The sequence below is a fragment of the Chanos chanos genome, chromosome 7, assembly GCF_902362185.1.
Source record: "Chanos chanos chromosome 7, fChaCha1.1, whole genome shotgun sequence".
NCBI classification, from domain to species: Eukaryota; Metazoa; Chordata; class Actinopteri; order Gonorynchiformes; family Chanidae; genus Chanos; species Chanos chanos.
The window spans coordinates 27,217,207-27,234,262 of record NC_044501.1 but is presented as its reverse complement, the minus strand read 5'-3'; the positions used below and the strand labels follow the sequence as shown (position 1 = coordinate 27,234,262).

The window sequence follows — 17,056 nt, the reverse complement described above, 5'->3', positions numbered from 1 at the left end:
CATTTTTTCTCTCTTCTTTGACATTTACTTACTCATTGAGAAAGTGAAATCCACTGAAAGACTGAACAACTGAAAAAAGGCTCTTATGACTAAGAGGAGAGTTGCATTAAGACAGGACGTGTAAAACTAAACTAGAATGGTATGAAAGCTACCGCTGGTATCTCAGAGGGACTGGATGGGTTCAGTGTTACAGCAGTGGAAGTCTGGCAAACAGCTGATGTAAAGAGCTCTGACCCAGTGTACTTTAGAAAGGACACCTGGCTCCTCCATGGGCCTGATTGGCAATCATTCTTCCCATTGTCTTAGGCATGGAAATAAGAAGTGAGCCATCAGCAATATGCAAATGAATGAGAGCTGGAGAGATAAATATGGTGTTACGGTAGGGGTCATTTGGATTGTTTTTACACACATAGTGGTTTAATAAATTGTCCATCTGAGAGACAGGACTGTTTTTTATGTGTCAGTTGATCCAGCTTCTCTATACCTCAGCCCCCGACCCCCCCCCCCCCCCCCCCCCTTCTCACCCCTTCAGTTTTCCCTCTCTTTCCATCCCTCTTCTGTTTCTCTCTCTCTCTCACACACGCAAACACATACACACACACTCACACACATAGTATATTGGATTGTTAATGGGCTCCATGCATCTGCTCTGGAGCCAGGCAGCCACAGTTAAGCAGAGGCCAAATAAACTCTGAATCTCCTGCTGAGGCTGATTCAATTGACTGTGGTCTGACTTCTCTGTGGAAAGAGACCCCCGAATCAAAGGCGCTCTCCCAAACCGGAGGCACCCCGACGGTGGACCAGGCTCTCCCCGCTGAGGTTCATGTGTACTGTATACATGGTGGGAGGATTAGGGGATGAAAGAATGCCACTGACTGTGAAATTGCGTGATTTTTATCAGGGTGCAGGATGGGAGAGAGGGTGGGGCAGGCAGGGGGTAGCAGCTGTGCACAATTCTGGAGACTTAATCCCAAGGATGGAGAAAGGGCCAAGAGAGGTGTGTGTGTGTGTGTGTGTGAGAGAGAAAGAGGGAGAGAGAGAGAGTGTGTGTGTGTGTGTCTCTGTCTGTCTCTGTGCCTATCTTTGCTTAGCGGACTTTTACCACCACTATGAAGGGCCTATTTCTGATGTACGTCTTCAGAGCGATTGTAATTGAAGAGTTTAATGTGAAAATATTACAGCACTGAATGAAACAAAAAAACAAGAAGAGAGAAAATACGATTTGAGTGTTTGAGCAGGTGATTTTTTACGACCGTTATTGATGTGTCCGCACATCAATAACGGTCGTCTTTCAGACCTCTGTAAATGTTTTTCCTGGCAAAGAAAAGAAGTGAGATTATGGTTTGCTATAAAAGACTTAATATTGTAAGGGTACTAAAGTCACATGCTGTATTTTGGGGAGGGAGGGGGGCAGGTACATGTGGAGAATAAGGTTGTTATGCTGGCAATTCTGTACCCTCTCCCTTTGAAGTGACTCTGATCTAAAGCAGATGAATCCTCCAAGACAGAAGACTCTGATAACAGTGGCAGAGTCGAGTCAGTCACCGTTTCCACAGTTTGTTTCCGCCCCTGCCAAGCGGGGCGTCTTTTATCCCGGCTGGATTATTTTTGCCACTCGTGACCCTGGGGGGAATACTGTCTCCCCCAACTGGGCCCTTGGAATGGAGGAAAAGTCTGCGTTTATGGATCGCCCCTCGCGCCGCGGCAGGTGACAGACAAACATACGGCGGGAAAATGCCACCGGGGCCCGGGATCAACGGGATCAGTTCGTCTCCAAAGGCGAACTGGCACCTTCAGAAACGGGTTGGCACACAGCAGAGGCTTTTCCTATTTATTATTCACAAAGAGAGGGATTGATCATGCAAATAGGCTGTGTGTGAGAGAGTGTGTGTGTGTGTGTGTGTGGGTGTGTGTGTGTGTGCACGCGGGCGTGTGCATGCACCAAGCTGCTATGATGTTGGGGTCCTGTTTTTTTTTTTTTTTCCTTCTTTATTTTGATTTGTGCCCTGTGCATCATAGCAGCTGTATTGGTTTTGTATGCGCCGTTACTATGACAGTGTGCATCTCCAGTTCTCCTTCTGACTCTGAAGGGTTCACATGATCCCACTTTTCACCCACAAATGTATAATCAGATAATCGGATGGACCTAGATGGGGATTTGGCAGAAATTTGGCTACTTCTGTCTTGTTTTTCTATCCAAGGCATTGTGAATCACAGCAGACCACTGCTATATAGAGATGTTTGTTTTAGGCATATCTGGGTGAACAGTGCCCCCTTGTGTTTTGCCCAGAAACAGCTTCAAGCTCCTGTCCCTGTTCTGTTGGACTCTGCATTTTAGGGACATGCTTATGCTGAAAATGTTGTGTTATACAGTACAGTGTAAATGTCTTAGGCCATCCACGAAAACAGTATTTAAGGCTATTTATCTGGGCATAAATATTTAAACATTAATATGATATTACATACCGTACGTTTCTCATATTATAACATTTAATAACTAACAAGCATTTCTTGTGTTTTTAAAACTGATCCGTAATTTTAGTGTCATCCTTTAGAATACAAAACTGAAGCTATCCATTTTGGTACACTGCTGTGTCATTTTTGTCAAGCAGACCTTGTGGTAAATTATTCCAAGCTTCGTGCAGGATTTGCCGTAACTCCTCTTTTCACTTTGGCTGATTTTAGTTCTTTTCTCTGTGCAAATGATCCCACACGACTCCAGTTACGTTGGGGTCGGCACTATGAGGTGACCAGTCTAATACTTTAAGTGTTCCATCTGCAGACCACTACTCCAAGTTGGTTGGTCTCAAAAGTGTTTGCAGTGAGTGTTTGGGGTCATTATCATGCTCAAAGAGAATTTTACTCAGCATCCGTCATTTCATCGATTTTGACCAGTTCCTCTCCACTGTTGGCTGAAATGCACCCCCAGATCATTACAGAGCCACCACTGTGTTATGCAGCCCATCTGCCGACACACTGGCATCTTTGTGAACAAAAATTTCAAACTTGACCTCATTACTCCGTAAGACTCTTTGCTACTGGATGTCACACCATGTTTGACAGTCTTTCAGAAAGTGCAATCTTTTTTTTTTTTTTTTAGCGACAACACATCTGACAAGACCATTTCTTCTGAAACTTCGCGTGGTTGAAGCGCAGACTTTGGTTCCAGATAACTCCGCTATGATCATTTCTCTATGACAGCTTCAACACCACAGCTTCAAAATCCAGTCTGGTATACAATTGCTTGCTGAATGTACCCTCATGCATACAAAACTATGATTTTATGTCTGTCAAAGTCTCTTAGCTCAACCATTCCCAAACCCTTCCTTGAGACATGCCCTCATTGACCTCACTGAGGGGAGTCAGGTGGAATGGGGGCAGAATCAAACACAAATGGAATGGCTTGAGTGCTGGGAGGAGAGATCTGGGAACCAAACCCGTGTTCTTCTCACCATCTCACAATACATCATTAACTTTTGGGATGTACAAAAAATTCTTACACTTTTTATTGCATTAATGTATATCCATATATATCCTAATGTTATATTATGTTTTTATGACCAAATAAACACTTATTGCCCAGATAAATAATGTTGAACATAATTTTCTTGGGTGGCCTGAGACTTTTGCACAGTAGAGAATGATTTTTAGACCTCTGTGAGACTGAATAACATGTTTCCTTACAACGTTGCACACAGTTTTGCAGCAGCCATAAAGCTATGTTTGCTCCTGTTTAGTAGGCATGCTGATCACGTTAAGAAAAGCTAGTGTAGGCCTATTTCAAGATGAGAAAGACATCCACCTCCTTCAGAGATATCCACTGCTCCAATAAGTACCTTGCTTTTGAGGACATCAAAAACCACATTTGTTTTTATAATATCTGATATCTGTGATATATATATATATATATATATATATATATATATATATATATATATATATATATATATATATATATATAAATATATATATATGTGTGTGTGTATGTATGTATATATATATATATATATATATATATATATACACACACACACACACACACACACACACACACACACACACACATATATATATATATATATATATATATATCTCAATTGTAGATATTGCTCAAAATATTAATATTCATGTTTTTTTTGAGGAGATGGGATTTGTTGGATTTGTTCATTAGACAATATGACAAGACATTTTGGATATCAGTCTAATGAGGCAAGATGTTTAAAACCTAACTCTGAATGAGACCTGCAAATTCAAGACAACAAGTCTAAAACTGTCTTCTAAGCCAGCGCAGCAAAAACTGCAAGTGCAACAAGACAGGATGTTCAAAAGAGCTGTTTCCTTTTCAAAGAAATGTTTTGCTCCACTTTGGACATCATTAATGTTCCCCTAGTGAAATTAATGTTAAAACTCTCCAAAAGTGTAATTCACAGAAATGTTTATATGTAAAGGAACAACAAATCCAAAGATGTCTTGTTTTTGCCTTGATATGTTAGAGAAAACAGCAAGAGATTTCATTAAAGAGATTGCATTTGACATTTTACTCAACATTACAACGTATCACGTATTAGTCTTATAAAGATTTAAAACACACATATGAAGTCTAACTACAGTAGTTATAAGGGTCTATTATGATTTATTAATGCCTATAAAACAAATGTTCTTCTCTAGCAGATCAGGAATACAATGGGGACTCCATTGAACAGAACTGTAGCTGTGGAAATCTGACCAAGCATCCACCGCTACATCACAATGTTTGACTCACAGTCAATAGAGACATGTGTTCAAATAATGCAGTAGGGCTGTTAAGATAAATATGTTATCATGCTTTAAATCTTCATGAAGCAATTATTTGTTAATAAATAGGTGATACCTTTATGAACATTAGAATTCAGTTGTTGTCTTTTGTTATCTGGCCTTGCCATCTAACCTTACTGAGCTCTGACATTCTACAGTTCACTCCATACTGAAATCACACAACTGTGACTGTTGTGTCACTGTTGTGACAGTGTGTAACTGTTGTGTTGTTCCATTGTTTATTACATCTAGTTAATCTAGTGCTGCACTTCACTACAGAACTGTAAGTTACTGTCACACCCTGTCTCCCTGTTTATCTCATTTTCCCCCCTCTAGTGGTCAGTGTTGGTTTAAGTCACCCTTTACTTCCTTTACTTTGGTTTAGTCCTGTTAGTTCAATTATTGACCCCGCCTATTTTCAGTTAGTTTTGTCTCATTTAGCTTTGTAAAAATACTCCTTGGTTTTTCCTGTTTCTTTGTCTGGCTTTGTTTGGGGCTTACCCTATGCTACGTTTGATGTACCTGCCTGTTTGAAAACTGACCCTGCATTCCTATAAGTCTTTGGAAGTCTTTTTGTTATGTTTGTTGCAAATAAAAGTAAAACTGACCTGCACATGCATCCAGCTTCTTTTACCAAGTGTGACAGTTGTTGTGTACCATATTCTGAAAGGGCTTAACACTTTGGAACTATGTCTTATGATATTTCATGTACCCTGGTCTTGTAGTACACTGTAGTGAATGAACCACTGAACATCACCATTTGTTTAATAAACACTTTTAAGTCATTACAGATCATAATAGATCAGTATAGAAGCAAAGAGTTACATATCATTCTGGAGGCAAAGTGGTATAGATCACTCTAGAAGCAAAGTGGTACAGATCATTCTAGAAGCAAAGTGGTACCGACATATGGTTAACACAGACAGGTAATTGAGACACTGAGCCATTTATGACTCTAATAATCACCTTTTGTAAATATCACACAAATCAGACATTACCAATCAAAAAAGAACCTGCATGAATTGAGCGATCTGATCGTCTAGAGCAGGGGTTCTCAAACTTTTTATGGCAGCTGAACCCCTTCGACCCAAATTATTTTACCCAAGTTCCCCCCTGAGATTTTAATTAACTGAATTTAATATGACATTGATTTTTCCATCATGAGATTTTAACTTAACTGGATCTGACATTGATGTTTCCTTTTCTATGAAAATCCACCAAAAAAACCCTGAAACACTACCCCGAAAGGTGTATTTAATGCTTTCTATGCATAGCCAGTCTAAGACACAAATTATTTTTTAATAATGGCTAAAAGAAAGTATTTAAGATGCATGACAGACTATTGATGACAAATAATTCTGAGATGCTGACTGACTGGAGTTCTAATCAAAATTATACAAATTATTACTGAATGGAGGAAATTAATTTTCCCAGTCTTAAGTAACCCTCTACTTGAATACGTACCAAATATTTTTTTCATATTAAAAATCTGTTTCCCCAGATCATGGGTTCTGAATGCTATGATCAACTAGTACTTTAAAAAGTTTGTTAATGTAGAGTTGTGTCTTATTGAATTAAAGTACAAATAACGCTGTGTAAAAATATTTGGAACCAAAAATGCTACAGTTAACAAAAAAGACGGAAATATCCTGTAGTGCAATTTTAACTGAGTGAATCAACCCCCGTTTAGCTGAAAAGTGAGAAAAAACACGGGGAAACCTGCATTGAGTCTCCTCTTGGTCAATCTGATCTCATCGATTTTTATGTCTGGAATGTACCGTGTTCAAGGCTTCAGGTATGGGATGAGTAGTTGTTAAAACAGGTCTGAAATGTGTCCTGGTATTGATTCAATAAATAATTTCGCTTTGAATAGTTTATATCATCACACCTATGGCTGAAGAAACAGTTCTATTACAGCAGAAAAGCCAAAAGACTGGAAGGAATAAACTGTTTTTGTAGGATTACATCTTTTAAGCACAAGTGTAACCAAAAGTGACATTCTTCATCATAGGTTGAACATCCCTCCTAATTTTCAGCACAGGCTGAGCGGAGCGATCTCTGGAACTTGGGGTAGCTTTCAGTTAAGAGAAAAGAGTAAAAATCAAACACATTTATTGAGAACAACTAGGTTACATCCAATGAGCTTGAGTAACGAACCGTAATTTAAGAGCATTACATTGCCCTCAGTACCACTGGGTTTCACTTTCATCTCAGTTTCAGCTCTCAGCTGTACAAGGTAATTATTTAAAGCTATATTGTAGTGTTTGTTTGTTTTAGACATATTGCATATTACAGATGGATGCCTTGCTTTAAAGTGGAGGGGCCCCATAACTGAGCCTTGCAGTATACCAGGTATTCTGAATACAGTAGTCAATGGAGAAGATATGAGGAAGAGATGACTAGAGTATGAAATTATGTAAGAAATCATTCTCTCACTTTCACTGCTTGTCTGCCTTCCCAAAGAGATTTGACTGCAAAAAAAGAAAACGTTTGATAAATAATGGGCTTTGCAATCATCACAAATTATATACAGTACCAGTCAAAAGTTTGGACACACCTTCTAATTCAACATTTTTTCCTTCCTTTTCTATATTGTAGAACAATACTGAAGGCATCAACACTATGAAATAACACATATGGAATTATTCATTCATTCATACATTCATTTTCTAAGCTGCTTATCCTAATTAGGGTCACGGGGTGCTGGAGCCTATCCCAGTACTCACTGGGCAAAAGGTGGGGAAACACCCTGGACAGGTCTGTAGCTCATCGCAGTGCAGACACACAGACAAACACATTCACACCTAAGGGGCAATTTAGTGCCTCCAATTTGCCTGAACTGCATGTCTTTGGACTGTGGGAGGAAGGAGCTTCTGGAGGAAATCCACCCAGACACAGGGAGAACATGCAAACTCCATACAGAAAGGACCCTGGCTGCCTGGCCAGGAATCGAACCCAGGACCTTCTGTCTGTGAGGCAACAGCACTATCCACTGCGCCTCCATGTTGCCCATAAGGAATTATGTAGTAAGCAAAAAAAGTATAAACAAAGAACAATGTAGAAAATAGTAAAAATAAAGAAAAAACCTTGAATGAGTAGGTGTGTCCAAACTTTTGACTGGTACTTTATTTCAGAATTAAATTAATCACCTAAGATTTTCAACAGACCAAAACTTCTTTTTGTCCATTAAGTACAAGTGTATTTATGAATGTTATACTCACATGTTGCCCTTTGAGAGGTTTGCTGTAGAATTCTGTTTCTGATGTCTGACTAACTCTTCGCCCATTGTTGGCATTCACATCTGACCAAAAGTCAAGTTCAACACAGTTCTCTGTTAGGCTCAAGGTTATGGGAACTCAGACTTGTATCAGATTTGTTCATTATATCTGAGTAATTAAATGTATTGAATTCATCATAAACTTATTCATGTTTATTTGACTGCATTCCCTCTATTTAAAAGTTCTGTGTTTAAATCCATGCTTTTTAATGTTTCTCCATATAAGATGTCCATATTAGCTGTCAATGACATGTCGCATGTTGGTATTATTATTGTTAATCAGACACACAACACCCTGTACCTCCCTGACAGGGCTAATCTCTGTCAACATGTGATGAACAACAACAACCAAGAAAAAAATAGGAGACCTGCAGGGAAAATTGTTCTGACAGCCTTGAGTTTGTTTTTTTTTGTTTGTTTTTTTTACTTCAGCTTTTAAATCTTTAAAGGTGTCGAGGAACCTTCCTTATCAAACAGATTCAGATATGGTCTGAAATGGCATGAAACACTTGCAAAGTGGGACAGAACGAAGTAAGAGACCATATACCCTTGTGTAAAAACTGTTCTTCCCACTTCACAGCTCCCCTGAGAGACAAAAGTTACACAATTACAATTACAGAGGAGGCTTCTAAAGAGATAAAAAAGAAGCCCATGGAGATAGTCTCTTTCCCTACTCCAAAAAGGATGAGGAATAGGAGGACGAAGAGGAGTTTTTTTAAGTACTCACTTGGCGTGTGATGTATGATGCTGATTTTATCTGGGGAGAGAGAGAGAGAGAGAGGCAGCCGGTTAATTCATTCCAAAGTCTCTGATGTTCTAGCCATTCACTCCAAGGTGACTTTCAGTCCATCTCCCTTTCATACTCTCTCTGTATTACTGAGTTTGAGGAATCTGTCATCTGTCTCACGCCTGTTTTCCCCACTGATAAGCTTCTAATTTTGGACTTATTAATAATCTTGGAAACTTCATGCATAATGCCAGCTCTGTCTGTATGGGGGGTGGGTTATGTCTTTTGATGCACGTCCAATTAGTGTTCAAAAACGACATTTTAAAATACTTTTTGAGTTGATGTTGTTTTAGGAAAGGGAGAACATGACAGATCCCAGACAACTAAGTTCAATTAAAGTTACTGATTTTATTATTGGATTCTGCCAGTTATGATCCTCTCTTCTATGGCCAAAGTAGTTAAACTATATGATGTACATTGAGAAAACATAAAACCTGGTTTATATGTTAAAAAAACAAAAAACAACCAAAAAAAACAGTTTAATGGCCAGTCAGTAATCCATACATAGGCTTTGCCAACAGTGTTATAAAAAAGTGTGTAAGTAAATAAATAAATAAATAGATAGATAAAAAAATAAATATATAGACATATGTTAAGGACGTTTTGGTTTGCATAACATGACCACTATTCAGATGTTACATAAAGAGAGAAATCTTGTTGCATTCCTCAAAGTATAATCATAGAAGGTCATAGAATTAAAAAAACATAGAGGGCACACCACCACAAACTGTGACACAATGTAGTCATCTGGAGAGACTTCGGGAACAGATAAGCCATATGGACAATCTGAGTATGTGAATGCTATTCTTTCTCATTTGGTTTTATTAACTTATTGACATTTGCATGAAGGCCTGATGTCGTCACCTATTTGTAACAGTGAATGCCTTTGCATTAGCAACTGTGTACTGTAGAAATGCCACAGTTTTGTAGCTGACTATGGTCACATTACTCTCTCGTTCTTTCCCTTCTGTTAGCTTATTCTATGGCAATCAGTGGAGGAGAGAAGTATGCACACCTAGCTTATTAGCTCTATATCACTAACTAATGCATTTTCATTAGTTTCATTAGTAGAACTTTTTCTGCTGAACTCTATCATGTAGAGGTTTAAAGGAAACCAGACCATTACCGTAGACACCATCATCATCCTCTCTGTTGTTGATAATGCTTGCTCTCAGTTGACGTAGCTTCTCCTGAAAGACAGAGTCAGGGCATATATCATCAATGGAGATAGAATAACTTCAATAAATATGTTTTCAGGCTTCCTCATTGTACAGAAGGGGGAGGAATGGTCTTGAATTGCAACCTGACTCAATGTTCATTGACATGTCCCAAATTTCTCTGTCAAATACCTCACGGATCTCACAAACTCGCATCAGCAACTGACCACTTGTACCAAATGACGTGGGATCAGTTCACTAGTATGACTGTGTCCTCAACTTAAGCTAACATTAACCCACACTAAGCCTGAGCTAAATGTCACTGCTCTAACTACAGGACACATGGACAATGAGAAACCAATGAAAAGTGGAAACTTAATGTTGGTCAGATGTGTGAAACCTCTGTATGTGAGCTGATAAACAGCAGCATATGTTAATGTTGATCCTGCAGGTCAGAACCAGTCCTACACTGGTCTGAGGATAGAGCACTTATATCACACAGGAGGCAGCATTTATTCTACAGCACTGCTGTCAAAGTCACATTGTGGGTGTGTCTCTGTGTGTGACTGTGTCTGTGTGTGAGTGTGTGTGTGTGTGTGTGTGTGTGTGTGTGTGTGGGTGGGTGGGTGGCAGCAGGAGAGCTAATTGGAGGAGTAGCAGTCAGAGGTGAAACTGGTGGGCAGTGTTTCTTAGACCTCCTCTTCATGTCAGAATGAATTGTCTGCTCGGTAGGTGTATGTTAAAACTTTATAATAGAGTGTTATTCATTGTGTGTATGTGTGCTCTGAATCTATAATAATGCCAAATTAGAATCAGTTAAGCCAAGACAAATTCAAGAGGTAGACTGCTTCAGTCCTTCTATTGGTGAAGACAGAAAAGATGAAGACTGCAACGTGGCTTTTCTCACAGTACCTCTTCAGAAGGCAACACACATCACACAAAGCCTATGTCTCTTGCTTCCATTTTATAGATGAAGTTCCATTCTGATAATACATATTTTACAGTCGCCAGAATATCATTGTGTGTTTATACAACCTCAGTAACACAAAATCTATTACTGCAGAGACAGTGCTCAATAACCCAATAAGTTGGGCACCTGGACCTTCCTTTTACTGGGATAATGGATAACAGTAGTATACATTGCAGTGAGTGGACAGAGGGAGGTGTGTGTACCTGCTGGATGGCATCCAGGCCCCTCTGCACCCTCTGCCAGTCACTAAAACGTTCCAGTGCCTCGTCCATGGTCAGCGACCCTCTCTTCACCTTCTCCTGAAGCTCGATGAGCTCCTCCAGCCCCGGGGGCTGACTGGGCACAAACGTGTCATAGGTGGAGGAGATGCTGTCCCGCCCCCTTGCTGTTGCCACGGTGACCAACAAAGATGTGACAAACAGAGCATAGCTATGTTCTAAAGCCAGTGTAAGACTACTTGCTGTTTGGTGTTTCTGATATTTATCTAGTGTTTAGTGGATAGATCATAGCTTAATAGTGCTTTATAGGCTATTCAATGTTTTACACTATGATACATATGTTTTTCTATAATTAAAAAGTACATTATATACAATGTAGAAATACAACCTCAGATTTCTGGTTAGTAGTAAATATTATAGAAATGATGAACTGCACTTTTATTGTGCATTGATAAAAACCCCTTTCACAATTCTTTAACAGTGATTAATTAACAGTTAACGTGTTTTTAGAGGTCCTTTCACCCCTGAGCATTTGGGGCAAAATAGCGAGAGAGAATAAATGAATAAAAGACAGAAGAAGAAAGCTGACAGCAGGCAAGAGAGCCTAAAAAAAGGAAAGACATTGTATTGAAATGTGGACACTAGTTGAGGCATATCACATGTCAGATGTAAATCAGAGAGTGCATGAGTTCCTCTGTTGACTACCTGCCTCATCAGTGTCTGAGACAGCAGGAAGAGACCTCCAAAATGTCTTTTCAAAAAAAGGGATTGGATCCATACCTTGTTTGGTTGGGAGAGAGTAGAGTGTGTCTGTATCCCCCTGAGACATTTTCTTCTGGAAGACTGTGATGAGAAAACACACACACACACACACACACACAGAGTGAGAGAGAGAGAGAGAGAGAGAGAGAGAGAGAGAGAGAGCGAGAGAGCGAGAGACTGTATCACAGAATAATGAAACTGCCGTAACTTAACCAACTCTGTACTCCATTCAATCACAATCAATCTGGTGAGGCTCTTTTTCAGCCACACCACTAGATGGCACTACATAATCAACAATGCACAAATGTTGAGCAATGCAATGGATTTGCCACAAAAGTGAAAGAACTACGTTATAACAGCAACTGTCGGTCATGGATGTTCACTCATTGATTTAACTTAAAAATAGACGGAACGCGGGAGAGTCTCCCCTTTTGCACTCTTGTGAAGACAAAATGGACAGAGTTGTTGAGATGCAGAAATCAATGAGGTAAATAAATGAAATGGAGCTGAAGGATATCCTGGACGACTCTATTGATTAGGACAGAGTGCTGTAAATGATAGGCTGATTCCTTTTCGCTGAGCTTGGCACGGTATCCTTCGTTTCTCCGACGTTCAGCTGGGATCGGACTACCGCAAATAATAAGGCTATAAACACTCTCAGACAACACCGGCCTCATTACAAGCCATACAACGCTCCCAAAACTTTATTACGTTATATAATGGACAAACTATATCCGTGTCCACAAAAAGATATTCGTAGGATTTCAGTTTGGTGTGAAAATGTGAATGTATCTACCCACAGTTCAGAGCCTGCTCGTTATTTGAAGTACGACGTCATTCTCTCGAAGTTTCTCTCTTTTTTTTTTACGTATTTAATTTTTTTTCTTCTGCACGTACATTTAAAGGGTTTAGTGGCAGGTATTCAGCGTGATTTTTTTAAAGCAATTTAACAGTTTGCTAGTGCACACTCTCCACACAGAAAACTTCAACTGCTACAGCACTGTCTATACCAAAAAACCCTAGCTTCAAATACTAAGCCAGAATCGTGCTGTAGACCAGGGTCCCGGTTGAACACTTCTGACTCAGCCTTGGTGTGAGAGAAGGTCTCTGTTCATCTGTGGACCCCCCTCCCAATCTTATAGTGCCTGCTCACTGGAGAGTGGGCGTCGTAATCTGAGTGCTGAGTGATCCAAAGATCCCACTGCAAAAATGGATGGAAACTCGGCTACCTCCCCCCTCCACCCCCCGCCCCTCCTTTTTTCTGTCTATCCTGTTGTTTCATGTTGTGGGACGTGAAAGTGATGGAAAACACGTGTAATGGTGTGGTGCAGGGCCCACTTGGCCCCCTCGAACGACGTTGCTGATTGGTTTCAGATGCCGAGCGGTGGCCTGGCTTCTGTGTATGTGCATGTGCATGCGTGTGTGTATGTGTCTTGTGGTTGCTCCAGAACACTCTGAATGGGCTTCTCCGCTAGGCCCGTCGCCAGGGCCGTGAGACCCTGAGCTTTGGCTCTCCTGCAGTTTTGCGGTCGGGTCGGAATCCGCCGACTGGGAACTCTTTGGATCTACGGCAGTCTGGCTCCTGGGGTTTTGCTGTCTGTACACAACTGTGAATGTTTCTCAGAGATACTTGACACTAAGGTGATATAAACTAAGGTGAGGCCCAAGCCCTTCAAAGGCGGACAGCTGCAACTGCACACTAGTCAAAGCTCTTTGTGACGTACAGCAGTAAACAGTGTATCATAGTAGAGTCTCTGTCTCTGTCACGCATAGGCATGTACTTGTGTGTCTGTGTAGCCGAGGCAAGCAAAAAGAGAGAGAGAGAGAGAGAGAGGGAGAAAGCAGAGAAAGACACTTCAACTAATGTGTAAATACACAGGACCACCTCATTTAAAGCAACTAAATGATTAAAAATACGAAAAAGTACGCACTGAAACCCACAGCGAAAAAAACTCATGGTTTTTTTTTTGTTTTTTTTTACCACAGCCATAATACTAACCCATACCCCCAGTGCTTTCATTTTGGCCTATTCCCCATTCACCAGAGCAGAAAACTGACCCTGAACCAGTAGCACGACTCTCTTCCCAGCCCACCTCCTCTCCCCTGAGCCCTCAGACTGCTGAAGACTCAAATGGAGGTCCAGCAGAGGAGAGAGGGTGGAGGCCAGAGGAGATACTGACTCAAACCTTTTTCTTTTTTTTTCTTTCCTTTTGAAGCGTTACTGAGGAGAATCTGTGTGAAAGAGAAATTCTTGCGGAATGACATGACAAGTGTGGTCTGTCAGAACAATGTGTTACAGAAAAGACTGAGAGAAAACCCCGCCCCCCTGCCCACCAGGCCTTATACATTGTGGGTTCTCTGTGATCATTTTTTTTTATTACTCACACAGGTTCTGCTCTGTCTCACAACTTTATTTTAACAGAGGAGGGGGGGAAAAGAGAGGGGCTGGGGGTTGGGGGGTTTTAGGAGGTGGATTTAATTCAAATTGATGGCAAAATGTGATTACTTAAATGAAAATAATTTGTATTTCAGACCAAAATCACAGCTGAGACAAAATCTCTTCGACTCATTTACGAAAGACTGTTTCAGAAAAGGTGAAATGGTAGAGAGAAAAAAACCTGCAAAAATTGCAAAATTGCATTTCAGGTATATTAGCTTCAGAAGTTTCAGATTTCTAAATTCCTCACGTCAAACTGAGCCAAGTAAAACCGAGTGAAAATTACATGAGTTGGGTAACCAGGACGGATGCCCAACAGTCGTCTTCTTCTTAAAATGACTGCACAGTGTTTTTAAATACATATCTAGATTATGGGTTTACAATGATCCCGAAGGTGGGAAAAAAAAACGAGAGAAAGAAAGACTTGAAAAGAATAGACTTGTCATAAACCTAGCAGAAGAAACAGAACTGAGCTGGTGTCTGTAGAGATGAAACTCAAACATCCATAAAGAGAATGGTGGAACTCTGTCACGAAACTTATATTTAAGATATTTATCAAAGCAAGAATCAAAGTGGCACGAACGACAATGTTAAAAAAAAAAAAAAGAACTTCTGAAAGAAACCTAAGGGAACAACTACTGTTAGAAAAGATTTTAAAAGAAGAGAAAGTAGAGGGTTACAGAGATGGAATTGAGAGATGATAGAATTGCCTTCAAGAAGCATTTTCTTTTCCAAATGAATAGATTGATTTTCAGCTATCGCCCATGTTTTTTCACCCCTCATCCAGAGATGACGGTGGCCCAGCCTCAGAGCAGACCGAGAGAAAAGAAAGTTTTCATTTTGAAGCAGTGGAAATATGACTGTTCATTTTTACACGTCCTTCATCTTATTTACGCTGCAAATAATAAACACTGCTGTCACTGCCATTTCCAGAGAAGACTGAAAGTATAAACAGATAGATAAATAAATAGATTTTAAAAAATCAAACAAACAAGTTATGTTTGGACATAAGGGCTCCTAAAATAGTGGCTCGTGTTTACTTTTGCATTATTAATATGCAAAGAGTTGGTTTAACACACGGACAACCGTGGTAATGCAAGCTAGCCATCACCTTCATCATGCCAAAACCTCATCTGGATGCCCGGTGAACAGAACAGAGCGCCTTGTTTGTCATCCCAGTCAACCCAGACCATCCAGCAGCTCCTACCCACAGGCACACAATGAATCATCCAGACACAGGGCACAATACATGCCTGCCTCAAAGACCTGTTTTACCTCCAGACAAAGGAAGGTCTTTTCAGTATGGAAGTAGGGTTGAAGAAAAGAATAAAGTCTTGGTACTAAGTGAGAGTGAAAGAAGGACAAGCTAAAGAAACCCAGTATAATGTTCTGCTCTATTAATGGCAGCCTTAATAATATCGGTGGTAGTAGTTAGAAATGTTTTTTTTCCTCCCAGAACGGGTAGGTGTGGAAGTCTTGGGACCAGTAGTTATAATCTTGGTAGCAACAATATTAATGTTTTTCACTGTAAGAGTATGCTGTTCGTATTGCGGTATTCAGCACTTCTGTTGGATAATGACATTTGTGAGTTGTAGTTTGAGTTAAGTGTGGAGAGTAATCAAATGTAATTCAGCTATGGTCTCATTGAAAATTCCATTATTTCTCTATGACTTTCATACAACTTCTGAGAGTTTTCAAAACCATTATATCAGTGTAATAACCAATAACATGCACCGTACCTGTAAGGAGAATAGGACTTTGTAACTTCTCTCATCGATTTAAATGGAAAATTTTGTATTTCTTACCATACCAACGCTCAACCAGAGATGGTCACTTTTACATTGATGAATCAAGTATGAAATGTACTCGTAACTGGTTATTTGTGATCTTCAGTGACGTCATAAATAAAATGAATATATACCTTGTGTTTCCCTAAACAGAGCTCGTATTTTAAAATTTCCATGACGTTCCTGAAATTCCCTGATGCTCAGAAAACCTTGAGAAGCATTCCCTGTGTAACTCACTGCTGCTCCTGCTTTCCAGTGAATGACTGCAAGAGTGTTTGGATGCCATGTGCACTTCACAAAATCTAGCTGTCTCACACACACAAAAAAAGATGCTACTAAATTTGACAGCATAGAACATATTAGAGACAAGGATTGCCTATTTGTCATTGAGGAAATAAAAAGATGTATATATATATATATGATTTACAAAGCTCAGATCATATAAATCACTTATCTTTTTCAATTATTAACACTACAGAAACTGAACATTTAAGAGGTCTGGGCTAGTGATGAATAGTGCACATTTGGAGCTCCCTCTGAAAACTGCTCACAAAAAAGGGAAAAGAAAAAAATACTGTATGATTTCATTAAGTATTTATAGTTCCCTGACTGAACAGAAAGAGGATGAGTTTCTGACATTGTTTTGATGGTAGGTATTACCCCGTGAGGCGCTGGCAGGAAAAGTTTTTCTTTTTTACTGTGAAATGGTGTCTGCCTGCTTCAAACACCTAATAAATGGTTTTTCATTGTTAAATTGTATAGTTTTTGTATGTGCTCTGCTATGAAATTTTAAATGAAAAGGAATAAATGGACTGGGCCGCTAATTCCAATGCAAAGAATAGTAACTAAAGGACCAGTGTCCATTGG

The 17,056-nt window shown here is 39.8% G+C and overlaps 1 protein-coding gene across 1 annotated transcript in view; it reads right to left on the bottom strand.

Moving 5' to 3' along the window:
- Positions 1-7,232: 7,232 nt before the first annotated feature.
- The window catches only part of LOC115816159 (B-cell scaffold protein with ankyrin repeats-like), a 40,489-nt gene continuing 30,665 nt past the window's right edge, over positions 7,233-17,056 (bottom strand). The window contains exons 12-17 of the mRNA XM_030779127.1: positions 11,984-12,046; positions 11,189-11,370; positions 9,985-10,048; positions 8,799-8,828; positions 8,016-8,095; positions 7,233-7,265 (exon numbers count right to left, since the gene is read on the bottom strand). Coding sequence (XP_030634987.1) covers positions 7,233-7,265; positions 8,016-8,095; positions 8,799-8,828; positions 9,985-10,048; positions 11,189-11,370; positions 11,984-12,046 — 452 coding nt within the window. The remainder of the gene's footprint in view (positions 7,266-8,015; positions 8,096-8,798; positions 8,829-9,984; positions 10,049-11,188; positions 11,371-11,983; positions 12,047-17,056) is intronic.